This window comes from Heteronotia binoei, chromosome 1 (genome assembly GCF_032191835.1).
Source record: "Heteronotia binoei isolate CCM8104 ecotype False Entrance Well chromosome 1, APGP_CSIRO_Hbin_v1, whole genome shotgun sequence".
NCBI classification, from domain to species: domain Eukaryota; kingdom Metazoa; phylum Chordata; class Lepidosauria; order Squamata; family Gekkonidae; genus Heteronotia; species Heteronotia binoei.
In genome coordinates, this window is record NC_083223.1 from 251,069,623 (window position 1) to 251,083,166 (window position 13,544).

At 45.0% G+C, this 13,544-nt stretch overlaps 1 protein-coding gene across 1 annotated transcript in view; it reads left to right on the forward strand.

Moving 5' to 3' along the window:
• Positions 1-13,544, forward strand: part of MAP4K2 (mitogen-activated protein kinase kinase kinase kinase 2) — a 57,328-nt gene that overhangs the window by 22,955 nt on the left and 20,829 nt on the right. The window contains exons 9-12 of the mRNA XM_060252444.1: positions 6,004-6,135; positions 9,527-9,589; positions 11,880-11,961; positions 13,304-13,411. Of these exons, the coding sequence (XP_060108427.1) occupies positions 6,004-6,135; positions 9,527-9,589; positions 11,880-11,961; positions 13,304-13,411 (385 nt within the window). The remainder of the gene's footprint in view (positions 1-6,003; positions 6,136-9,526; positions 9,590-11,879; positions 11,962-13,303; positions 13,412-13,544) is intronic.

Genomic DNA, 13,544 nt, shown 5'->3' on the forward strand with positions numbered 1-13,544 from the left:
ACCAAAGAACTACAATGCTGGAAATTATTTTTTTAAAAAATATGCACAGATCTCCTATATATCAACTCTAATATAATACATTTAATAGCTTCATATACCATCCGCCATGATGGATGCAGTATTGCTGCAAATTTCATTTCAGAGATTGGGCCATTCGTAGGAGAAAGAGAGGTTACTGTCTTAATGTTTTTTGTCTATGGTTACTTTTAATAATATGCTTACAAACAAGGGCATGTTGTATGTGCAAAGAGAAAAGCACAGACTGTAAGAATAGCTGACAGATTTGCTGATTCCTGCGCATTCACTGCTTTGATGATTTGTTTTAGAAAAAAACAATGCTCAGTACATAATTCATATCTGCTCTACTTCTAATTCACTATCATGGGGAAGGGTCGTGATTCAGTGGCCAGAGCATCTGCTTTGCATACAGAAGGCCTCCAGTTCTCTGACATCTCCAGTAAAAAGAATCAGGCAATAATTGATGTGATGATCTCTCCAAGACCCTGAGAGCTACTTAGACTCCGAGACCCAGTCTAATAGATTATGTTAATAAACAAAGGGAAGGCAGCTTCATGTGTTCAATTAGAGCACACGTTTTGAAAGTCTCTTCATCCGTGTGATGATGTGTACAAACATTCTACAGCTGCTGTTTATTTAGAATGTTTTTATGCCACCCTTCCTCTACATTGTTCTCCTTTCCTCCGTGTTATCCTCTCAGTGAGTCTCTGATGTAGTTGAGACCTACAGAGAGTGACCGATCCAGTCACCCAGCAAACTTCCGTGGTAGAGTGAGGAGCTGAAACTGGTTCTTCCAGATCCATGTTTGACATTCATACTACTTGTGGTGGCACATAGCCAAGGAGGGGCATACATGATTATTATTATGATGATGATATTGGATTTGTATCCCACCCTTCACTCTGAGTTTTGCAATATCCTTTACCCTCCTCCTCCACAACAAACACCCTGTGAGGTAGGTTGAGCTGAGAGAGTTAAGAACATAAGAGAAGCCATGTTGGATCTGGCCAATGTTCCATCCAGTCCAACACTTTGTGTCACACAGTGGCCAAAAAACTCAAGTGCCATCAGGAGGTCCACCAGTGGGACCAGGACACTTGAAGCCCTCCTACTGTGCCCCCCAAGCACCAAGACTACAGAGCATCACTGCCCCAGACAGAGAATTCCAACTATAAGCTGTGGTTTCTCATAGCTTTCAAAGACAACTGTGTGAGAGCTACAGCTGACCCAAGGCCATTGCAGCAGCTGCAAGTGGAGGAGTGGTTCTGCCAGATAAGAGTCCGCACACTTAACCAGTACACCAAACTGACTCTCTAATGAGAAGTACTATTGGTCAATTTGCTGCATGCTTCCTATCCATTGTGTTGGGTGGCGTGACAGTGATGGATGCCCAACATCTGACTCTTGGGTAGTGATATCTCTTAAGACAGAATGACACAGCATTGCTTGTAGGAATTAGTATGTCCTGGGATCCATATTTCTTCAACAAAATTTCCTTCAGTCTCTGTTGTCTGCATTTCAGACTGACATATCTTACACACAAAGGTCTCCAAGTGAATGGATGTTTCTATCATAAGATCTCTTTTTCCTGAGGCTATTCAATAGCTTGTAACACCCATCAAAGTTTAATTATTTGTTGTTGTTGAATGATTGACACATTGGGCATGTAGCTTTGCATCCCATTACGACATGGAAAGGTAGGAAAACAGGTAATACAGTTGGGTAAGATCCTTCCTGTTCCACAGTGGGATACATTTTCTCATTTCAGTTGTTCCAGCTTTCATAATCTTTTTTTCAGTTCATCTTATGGAAGTCCTTGTATCATCAGATCTGTATTGTAAGAAGGTAGAACAACGACTGGATTTTGTGGTTGACACGACAAGAGGACAATTTTAGTGTTTCCTTCTTTGTGCTTTTCCGTGACTTCTGTCTGGACAGGATGAACCAGCAGAACCCGCCAACTGCAAGTGACTAACTTATCATCTGGAGCCTTGGCAGTGAATCAGCTGCTTAGGAATCTTAGTTATGCCTAAGAACTAAAAAAAAAAAAAGAAAAAGTTGCCAGTTTGCAAGTAATGGAATGGTTCTGCTTTCTGCCACTCTTTTGTTACCCCCTAGAGTGGTAAAGCTGCAGTACTGCAGTCCGAAATCTCTGCTCACGACCTGAGTTCAATCCTGGCGGAAGCTGGGTTCAGGTAGCTAGCTCCAGGTTGACTCAGCCTTCCATCCTTCCGAGGTTGGTAAAATGAGTACCCAGCTTGCTGGGGGGAAAGTGTAGATTTCTGGGGAAGGCAATGGCAAACCACACTGGAGAGCCAGTTTGGTGTAGTGGTTAAGTGTGCGGACTCTTATCTGGGAGAACCGGGTTTGATTCCCCACTCCTCCACTTGCACCTGTTGGAATGGCCTTGGGTCAGCCATAGTCCTGACAGAGGTTGTCCTTTAAAGGGCAGCTGCTGTGAGAGCCCTCTCCAGCCCCACCCACCTCACAGGGTGTCTGTTGTGGAGGGGGAAGGTAAAGGAGATTGTGAGCCGCTCTGAGACTCTTCGGAGTGGAGGGCGGGATATAAATCCAATACTTCTTCTTCACTGTAAAAAAGTCTGCCATGAAAACATTGTGAAAGCAACATCACCCCAGAGTCGGAAACAATTGGTGCTTGCACAGGGAACTATATCTTTTTTTTTTATTCTCCATGTACATGCTTCATTTGGGTAAAACAGTAAAGGTTGTCCCCTGTGCAAGCACCAATTTGTTACTGACCCATGGGGTGATGTCACATCACGATGTTTTCTTGGCAGACTTTTTGTTACAGGGTGGCTTGTCGTTGCCTCCCCTAGTCATCTACTCTTTATGCTCAGCAAGCTGGGTACTCATTTTACTGACCTCAGAAGGATGGAAGGTTGAGTTAACCTTGAGCCGGCTACCTGAACCCAGCTTCTGCCGGGATCAAACTCAGGTTTTGAGCAGAGCTTGGACTGCAGTACTTTAGCTTACCACTCTTCACCACGGGGCTCATTCATTTGGGTTTCTGCCTTTAATTGACATCCTGTAGTGTCTGTCAAAGAATGCAACAACATAACTAAACTTAGCAACCACATGTGGCTGGCCAATGGCATATCCAAGTCTCTATCCATCAATAATTGAGTTTATATCTGTGCCAAGATGGATATCAAGCGGAGTGGAGGGGAAATCTGTTTTGGCAGCTAGCAGTTCTGATAAGCTGGCTTTATTAATTTCTCCATTTTTCTTTTTTGGTACTACGGGGTACACTTTCTAACTTGCATTTCCACTTATCTTCTAACTACTTACACTGTCACAAGAGTGATTTTTCCTGTCATCTTAGAGTTCCTCTTGCTTATTTGGGGAGTCTTCCTTTCTGACTGTATATGATGACTCAGAGGTCAAGGTGGTGTTCTTCCTTGTGTCATGAAACTTGATGGTATCATTGTTTTGTTACCTTCCGTCTTGTTTTGACAGACATCGCTAATTGTTTTTGTCTGAGCTTCCTAGCATTCCAAAATGATTCTTGGATGGGTGCCATTAGTAAGTTCTTGCTTGCAATGTTTTGCAATAGAGTGAAGGGGTTGGGTCCTGCAATCTGTGTATGTGAGGATCACTGATCTCTTTCCCCAGCTGTCCTTCCTGACTCTGTAAAAGTGTATTCCTGAGGCTGCAGACCAGCCACAGTGGAAGGATGTTGGAGGCAAAATTGCCTTCTCCCTCTTCCATCCATTGGGGACAGAAATGTGGGGAAGGTCCAAGATTGAACCTGGGGCTGTATCAGAAAAACCTATTCGTATGATTTTAGAATCCCTTGTGTCATCACTACTTCTATTTTTTAAATACTCTCCAGCTTGTGTCTTCAAACATTTCACACTGACAGCTAAAACACATGCTGAGTCTGTAGCGTATGCTTCAAGAATCTCTGTACCTCATTCAGATGGCTGTTGAAACAAATTATTGTGGTTGTTGTTAAATTAATTTGGTTTCTGTTTTACATCCCGTATGGTGACTGCAACATTACTACGGTACTCTTAACATTAAACATACCATTAAATTACATGTATATATAGCTGAATTGTACAAGCCCCATGGTGCAGAGTGGTAAGCTGCAGTACTGCAGTCCAAGCTCTGCTCACAACCTCAGTTCGATCCCAGTGGAAGCTGGGTTCAGGTAGCCGGCTCAAGGTTGACTTAGCCTTCCATCCTTCCGAGGTCAGTAAAATGAGTACCCAGCTTGCTGGGGGGAAAGTGTAGATGATTGGGGAAGGCAATGGCAAACCACCCCGTAGAAAAGTCTGCCAAGAAAACATTGTGATATGATGTCACCCCATGGGTCGGTAATGACTTGGAGCTTGACAGGGCTGAATACTTGAAGGGGAGAGGTTGCCTCTTAATTCTGTTGTCTACTCTGGCTAGATGCCATTGCAATATTCCTAGATATGAGCTGTATTACATTGGGGTGATAAGAGCCAAACTTCTTAAAATTTATTTATAAAATTGTATTCTTTGTGGACTTCTTTGGTGAATATATGGTGCCATTTTGTTTTCAAGGAACTGAATTACAGTGTGGTTTACAGTGGGTTTGAATTCTGCCCACCAAACCCCATGTTTTTTAAAGGTTTGGTGGATTTTACAACAGGGGTTGACACACATCGCTTCATAATTTGGTCTCCCTACCAAAGCCTTTCTGCATGGACCCAGTTCTGAGAAGTTTGTGCTCGGCCGTGCTGGTTTCTGACTTTGTGCATTCCTGGCTGAAGGCTGTCTGTTTTAGCTTTTCTTTTAACTGTTTAATATTTATGTTTACCAATTATATTATTTACATGTTATAATCTGCCCTGAGCCTGCTTGTGGGAAGGGTGGAATATAAATAAGCTCAAAATTAATTAAATGAGAGCCAGTGTGGTTTTATGGTTAAGAGTGTCAGACTAGTATCTGGGAAGCCTGGGTTCGAATCCCCATTTGTGCCATAGAAGCTTGTTGGGTGGCCTTGGGTCAGTCACACACTCTCAGCCTAATCCACCTCACAGGGTTGTTGTGAGGATAAAATGGAGGAGGGGGGAACAATGTAAGTCACTTTGGGTCCCCTTTGGGGTGAACGGCAGGGTACAAGTGAATCAAATAATTAAAAAAAAATCTCTAGAATTCCATTTGTCAAAGTCCAACTGTTCATTGAGAACTTGCTGGGAGTCTTCCTAACAATTTCCACGATGTGCCTTCATGATGTCCTTTTTAAAATGAATGAGTGGCTAGAGAAGGTGAAGACAGATATAACATGTACAAAATAATAGGGTCAAAAGCCTTCCTAAAATATATTTTCCTTAAAAAAACAGCCACAATTGTGCAGCCAAAGCCAGAGGTGTGCATACTGCTAACTGGCAGATACCTGTAATGTTACCAAGAAATCTTTCCTCTATTTCCATATCTAGTAAGGCAACAAGTGAACAGATGGATGTGCATCCGGTGCTTTAAAAAAAAGACAAAGAAAGCAGGCTTCCTGAAAGGGGATGGGTATTGTGTGCGTATAATATAATAGTTCAAGTTGTGAAGGTGAAGGGAAGACCAGCTCAGCTGTGACAGGGAGTGTGTGAGTTCTCTGTTCATAGTGTGCCTGTCTTGGTCGTAAACATCACAGACCAAAAACTTCCCTGAGGTGCTTGCATCCTGTCACAGTTGTCTGGCATCTTTACAGAATTTTCATTTCCTGAATCCAGTGCTTGGGAGCCATGACAGTTCAGGCATGTTTGAAACATCAACATGCCCATAGGGCATTCCTTCAAAGGAAACCCACCCAGCAAAGGATGCTTTGAAATCACATCCCAGAAGGAACTGGGAGTGAAACAGTTATGATGGTTTGACAAAAGAGATGATCGAGGTAGTGGGGAAGAGTGTCTTCTGTGCAGTTTGGCTGGGCTGCACATCTGCCTCTGCTACCTTCTTTCTGTTCCCTCCCCATGCTCACTCTCTTTTTCTCTATCCCAGGATGGCACCAGAGGTGGCTGCGGTGGAAAAGAAAGGTGGCTACAATCACTTGTGTGACATCTGGGCCCTTGGCATCACAGCAATAGAACTGGCTGAGCTCCAGCCTCCTCTTTTTGATCTGCATCCTATGAGGTAAAATCACAACCCAGTCAAAACTAACTTGTTTGGGGGTCTGTCAGACATTTCACATTGTTTGGCTGCCCTGTCTTTGTGGAAGGGGTGAGGTATACATTTTTGAAAGAAACAAATTCCAGGTTTCCAATGCACTTTTCCAGCTATTGTGGATGTATATATAATAGAGAGAGCTTTAGTGAAACTAGAGAGGGTGGTGCTAGGAGGCTACCTAATCCTGCCAGTCTGTCTCTATCCTTTCAGGGTCTTTCCCCTTCCTCAATATGGTGAGCGCAGCACTGCCAACATATGACAAGAGTAGTTAATGTAGAATGTAGGAGACCCAGATTCATTTGATTGCGAGCCCTGCTGAGAAGCCTTGGGCAAGCTGCTGCTGCTTGACTTTGGAAGTGTTCTTACCGATTGGCCTAGAAATGCTCCCTTCTCATTTGACAAAGGATAAGTCCAGGCTCCTTCAGCCAGGGCTATTTCTCCACAGCTGCTGCCAGTTTGCCTGTAATACTGTCAGGAAAATTGCAGAGGCCTCAAACAAAGCCTTTTTTGTCTTTGATTAAAAAATATATAGGTGCCATACTTTTAGTTTCAGGTGGGTAACCCACAAGTAAGTGGGTTCTAGATCAAATCAAGCTTGAACTCTCCCCAGTAGCTAAAATTGCTAAACTGAGGCTATCATACTTTGGTCGCATTATGAGGGGACAAGATTCACTGGAAAAGACGATAGTGCTAGGAAAGTTGAAGGCAGCAGGAAAAGGGGAAGCCCCAACATGAGATGGATGGACTCAAACAAAGCAGCCGCAGGCCTCATTCTGCAAATCCCAGGGCACGGCTGTCAACAAGAGGATGTTTTGAAGGACATTAATTCATGTGACAGCACTTCACACATACATACAGCTGTGGAGTCTGTAGTAGCAGAATAAAATTCAAGTACAGTAGCACCTTAAAGATCAACAAAATTATCCAAAGCTTATATTGTCAAATACAAGTATTTGTTTATTTATGTATAGAGGTATATTATTTATAGACCGCTTTTCTCACTGGGACTCAAGGTGGAGAATGTCAATAAAACCAGTAACATGGGATATTCAATAGACAATTTAATAAGACTTGAAATCTGGAAACAACCAGAAATGTTCCTGGATGTAAGGGCTCATGGATTTTCATTCTTTTTGTATCTTGCAAAATGAGCTCTGGAAAATATAGTTGGTCATTTATGGTGTGACTGGAGTCAAATGTTGTTCCACTTTTAATTTATAACATGGCTGCCTTTTTTTAAAAAGTTCATGTTTTGTTTCTTTAGAGGATTTATATACTGCCTCTCTAGAGGCCTTTTTGAGGCAGCTCTCAAATAAAAACAGTGCCATAAAACCAACGACTTAAATGATCACTGTTAAAAACAAGCCATGGTCATAACAACAGCAGAGAACAATTACACGGGAGTCTAAAAAACATCCATGAAAGAGTTCTTGGGTTCCAAGCAGGCCATGAAAAGCGTGGGTTTGGCCTGGCACCTGAAGGGACAGTAAAGTGAGACTCAAGGGAGAGGGCAAGGTGCCACCACTGAAAACGCCCTGTCTTGAAAACGCCCTGTCTGTAGTCACCACCTGGATCACCTCTGCTTGCAAGGGCAAAGACAGCAGGGCTTGGGAGGTGAGTCTTAAATGGCTGGCTGGAGAAGAAGCAGAAAAAAATAAGAAGAGGAGAAGAGACTGGATTTATACCCTGTCCTTCACTCAGAGTATCAGAGCAGCTTACAATCTCCTTCCCTTCCCCTCTCCACAAAAGACACCCTGTGAAGTAGGTGGGGCTGAGAGAGCTTTGAGAGAACTGCTCTTGAGAAAACAGCTCTGAGAGAACTGTGACTGACCCAAGGCCACCCGGCAGCTGCATGTGGAGGAGGAGGAGGAGTGAGGAATCAAACCCAATTCTTCAGATTCAAGTCTGTGCTTTTAGCCACTATGACAAACTGGTTCTTAATAGTAAAGTGAAGGATTGCACAGGCAGATCCCCTGACTACTTGCATGCCAGGCTCAGAGTTGCAAGGTTCCTCGGGCCATTCCACAAAGCCTTAAGATGGCTTTGAATGCATAGCATCAGGGTGAGCCTCTGCTTAGACAAGCTCCAGCCAAGCAGTATCCTTTATGCAGGCACCAGGGGCAAAAAATGATGGAAGAGACAGAGAGAGAGCTACTTCTCCCCTAACTTTTTAAGCCTTTGTTGGTAAGACCATACCTCTCTGCCTCCCAGGCCCTTGCTTGGTTAGAGTTGGAGAAAGTCATGAATGCCACTTTTGAACCATGCCTGAGTGACCACACCTTTGCTAGGCATTAGGTTCAGGTCCATAGCCAGAATTTTAAAACTTGGGAGCATGTTAAAAAGTTGGGGTACTTAGCAGCTCCCCACTCCCTGCTGCCACCACCACTTGAGTGCCCTTTAAATGGCATGGGAGGGGCAGTGGCTGCTCCTGGGTACCCCTTCTGTGCATTTTAAATCATAGGGGGAGGGAGGGAGCAGCCCCCAGTTTCTCTGCTTTCACCCCCACAGTCGTGGCAGGGGAGGGAGGGGGCACCTGATTTGGGCCACCTGACAGGAAGTCAGGGGGCAGGTCCCCCACAGGCCTCCCTGTAGCTACAGGCCTGATTAGGTTTGTTAGCATTTAAATTGAGAATCCCTTGAAGGGTGAGTAGGTAGAACAATACATACGACACTGCGTTCTGGTGGGTGATAGGATTAAACATTTGGAAATGACACACATTCACACAATAAGTCTCACTCTGCAAGTTTTGCTGGCTGTCAAAGTAGTAATAAAAATGACTCTGGCCACATCAAACAAACATGGGGTCACCACAGGCCTAGCTTGCTTTGCAAAGGGTTTAGCATCAATGAGGTAATTTTTATTTATTTATTTATTACTTTACATTTATATCCCGCCCTCTCCGCAAGCGGACTCAGGATGATATCCATACCTTAGTTGCTTTTTGGTTTCAATGTAGAGCCAAACTAAAGGCGACCGCTTCCTTGTGGCCGCCGTGAGGACATCGCTGTCATTTTAAGTACATTTTCAAATGCCGTGAGGGACTGATCTTGTTTCTCCTCCCTGTACTTTTCCAAGTGCCTGTTTGGCACTTTAAAAAGTATGGGAGGAAGCAAGAGTGCCATGCTAAGGGCCTGGTTTGGGAAACTCCTGGAAGTTTAGAGGGGGTGAAGGTTTGGGGAGGGGAGAGACCTCAGTGGGATATTATTAGGCAATAGAGTCCATCATCCAAAGCAGCTGTTTTCTCCAGGGGAACTGATCTCTGTTTTCTGGAGGTCAGTTGTAATTCTGGGAGAGCTTCAAGCCCCACCTGAAGGCTGGCAACCCCAGCAGCGATAATTTCCTTCCTTTCCCTTTTAGGGCCTTGATGATGTTGTCCAAAAGCAGCTTCCAGCCCCCCAAGCTAAAAGATAAGGCGTGCTGGTAAGTATAGCTACCACCACCACCACCACTCTGGACCTTCTTCAGGCTCCTTCCACATGGTGACTTTTCCCTGAATGGTGACTTTCCATGATGTGCTTTGTGGGGGAGGAGACTTCAACATGACAACGTATTCTGTAGTTAGATCTTGACATGTGAACCTCCTGGGCCAAAGCAAAGAAAAAACCTCTCGCTACACGTTGAAGTGGCAAAGCAGGGTGGCTGCATGCAAAGTCTTTGTGTGGAAACTCTGTTTGCAGCTAATCAGGGTCCATAGCCAGAAAATTTTGGGTGGAGGGCCCTGGGGGGGGGCGCTGCTGGGCTTGGCTGCTTCTTCCCTCCAGTGGCCAGCCCACCTGGCTCCAGATTTTCTCCTGCTCTCTTTCTCACTGTTGCTCTCACTCTCTCTTGTGCTCTTTCTTCCTCTTTCTCAGTGTCAATCTTGCTCTCCCCCTAGGTGTCGCTGTTACTCTCTCTGTCCCTCTCTTGCTATCTCACTCGCTCTCCCCCTCGCTGTCGCTCTCTCCTGCTCTCCTCCTCACTGTCGCTCTCTCTTGCTGTCCCTCTCTAGGTCTCACCCTTGCTGCTGTTCTTTATCTCTCCCCCATCACTGTCGCTCTCTCCTGCTCTCTTGCTCTTGTTGCTTTTTCTTGTGCTTGCTCTCCCTTCCTCCCTCTCTTTTCCTCAGGTCCTGCTGCCGAATTAGTATTGGAGGCCCTCCAATAGAGAGGCCCTACAGAGGAAAGGGGTTTTTGAATAGAACAGCCTAGCCCCCCAGGCCCCCCCATAGCTATGGGCCTGTGGCTAACCCATCTTCAAAATGGTGGAATTTAGCTACAGGTTTTCTGTCCCTTTCAACCCTTTAATAAGTTACCAGCTCCAGGATGGGAAATTCTTGGAGATTTTGGGAGTGGAGTCTGAGGAGAGTGAGGTTTGAGGAGGGGAGGGACTTCCAGATCAGCCATTTTCTCCAGGGGAACTGATCTCTCTTACGTGGAGATCAGTTAAAATCCCAGGAGAACTTCAGCTATCACCTGGAAATTGGCAACCCTACTTTTATTGGTCTTTTCAGAGTGTGCAAACTCTATTCCCACCAGGATTGCCATGTCTGTGTTGGAAAATACCTGGAGACCTTGGGGGTGGATTCAGGAGAGGGTGAGGAGCCTCAGCATGGCGCAATGCCATAGAGTCCACCCTTCAAAGCAGCCATTTTCTCCAGGGGAACTGATCTCTGCCAGCTAGAGATCATTTGTAAAAGCAGGAGATCTCCAGACCCCACCTGGAGAGTGACACCCTTAGTTCACACCTACATCTATCCTGCTTGCTGCTGTCTCCATAGTGGAGGCAGCTTTTCCTGCCACTGTAAGAAAACAGCTCCCAGTGGACCGCATTAGTGTCTGCTGGTTGCTGAGATGCATGTAAGTATTGATGGATGTGGGAAGGTGCTTCTTCTGTGCTTATGAGCCTATATTCTATGCAGGTGGATCCTGCCTTGTGTCCTTGGTAGACTAGATGCTTGGAGTTCCACATCTGGAGTTCTCAGGTGTTTTCCCTTTGTAAATAGCAGTTATGGATGAGCCCAGTTTGGATCTGGCCTACATGAGGAAATGGGATTTAATATTGTTCACAGCCCCTCCCAATTTTGAAACAGATCTGCAGAGCTATTATTTGGGCCTCTGGAGAAAGCACACATCATTTTCTGAAACTTGTTTTTCCCAGTGGGGCAAATCACTACTCTGGGGGGATATTTCAGATCAGGAAAATGGTACAGGGGAACAGGGTTAACTCTTCTCCCATGCCCCGATTCCACTTCAAATTGCTCCCCCATGTAGCTGATATTTTCAGTGGTGGTGGTGGTGGGGATACTCTGGAGTGCCAGACACAGAATCCTTATTCCTGAACTGAGTTCCACTGAATCCCAATGCCAGGAGGCAACATTAGGGAAAGGCCTCAGCCTTTATGCCCTGTTGTTGAATCTCCAGAGGAACTGGTTGGCCACTGTGTGAAATGGGATGCTGGACTTGATAGACCAGTAGTCTAACCCAGAACTTTCCTTATGTTCTTAACCACAATGATGCAAAAATAGACCATGCAGGAAAAAATTCCTGTTGTTTAGAGACCTGAGGACCAGGTTTCATCAGGCTAGTGGTGAGGAGCCTGTTCACCTGATTAAACCATGAATGCTGCACCGAGGGCAAAGGTCCTAGTTATCTAAGAGAAAAGCAGACATATCAATTTTTAAATAGCTAAAAAAGCAAATCTGATTTTTCCTCTTCCCCCGTGTCTCTTGCAGGTCTGCAGATTTTCATCATTTCCTCAAACTGGCCCTGACCAAGAACCCCAAGAAGCGTCCCATGGCAGAAAAGCTCCTGCAGGTAGCTGAATGGGGCAGGAAAAACCTCTTTCATGAGGGTGGCCAGGACCAAAGGGGGTGGGGGTGGGGAAATAAATCTTTAAAGTATCCGCCAAGATAAAGCTTTAAGTATCCTTCTAGAGATCGATGGAATTTCTGTCCAAATGAAAAGAAATAAGATTAATAGGACAGATTATTTATAGTAAAGAATATTTTTTAACATTTTAAAGCACTTCTCTGCTTCTTGGGGCAGAACTCCATGTTTTGTTTAACTGACCTCTTTCCTTTTTTTCAAAATTCAGCATAGAAACATAGAGCTGGAAGGGGCCTCAAAGGCCATCTAGTCCAACCCCATGCACAATGCAGGAAATTTATAACTACCTCCCCCCATTCCCTTAGTGACCTCTGCTCTACAGCGAGTGGATGGCTAAAAGTGCCCAGGATCCCTGGGCCAGATTCCTTCCTGATCCCAAAGTGGTGATCAGCATTACCCTGGGCATGTAAAGAAAGAGTCACTAGAGCTGAGCACTGAGTCATCCCTTCCTGTCCTCTCTCTCATGAGCTGCATAAAGTTCACACATTCAGCAACTGGGACTGTGATTTTCAAGGGAAAAGCATCTTGGGCACACAGCCTATTTTTAAGAGAACAATCCTAAGCAGATCTACTCTGAATTTTACTACGGTCTATTCAATGGGGCTTACTCCCAGGAAAGTATCCTTCGGATTGCTCTGTAAGTCTTGCCTCCTGTCTCATTATCCTGTTGAAAAACTGCCACCTCCAAGTTGTTCTTCAGCCAGAAAACAAGACAAGGGAGAAAGGGTTAAACAGTTCCTTTCTCCCCCAGCAGCTGTGTTTTTAAATAAGTAATTTGTCAGTTAAAAGGTTCATAAAGGTAAAGGTAGTCCCCTGTGCAAGCACCAGTCGTTTTCTACTTTGGGGTGATGTCGCATCATGACATTTTCACGGCAGACTTTTTTACGGGGTGGTTTGTCATTGCCTTCCCCAGTCATCTACACTTTCCCCCCAACAAGCTGGGTACTCATTTGACCAACCTTGGAAGGATGGAAGGCTGAGTCAACCTTGAGCCGGCTACTTGAACCCAGTTTCTGCCAGGATCGAACTCAGGTCTTGAGCAGAGTTTAGGACTTCAGTACTGCAGCTTTACCACTCTGTGCCATGGGGCTGCGAAAAGGTTCATAGAATTATGTAAGATGTCATCTTGCTTGTGGCAGAGACGAGGCTAAGAGAGTGATGCAGAATGGCTGCCATGGTTGTGGGAGGGAGACTTGAGAGTTCCAAAGAGAGAACTCAGTGGAGATCCTTCAGCCATCTTCTCACCTTACCTTATCTTCTTGTCCACCAGCACCCTTTCGTCTGCCAGTCTCTTGCCCGCCTGTTAGCCATTGAGTTGCTGGACAAAGCCACAAATCCTGACTTGGCATCTGCTCCCCTAGATGATGGAGATTTTGAGGTACAGACTTGAAAGAGGAGGTGGGGAGACGTTGTGCTAATATTCACAGGTTCAGAACAGACAGAAGAAATCTGTTTTAGACACAATGCATATTTGACTTTTGAAATCCACTACCACAAGCTGTGGCCCCTAA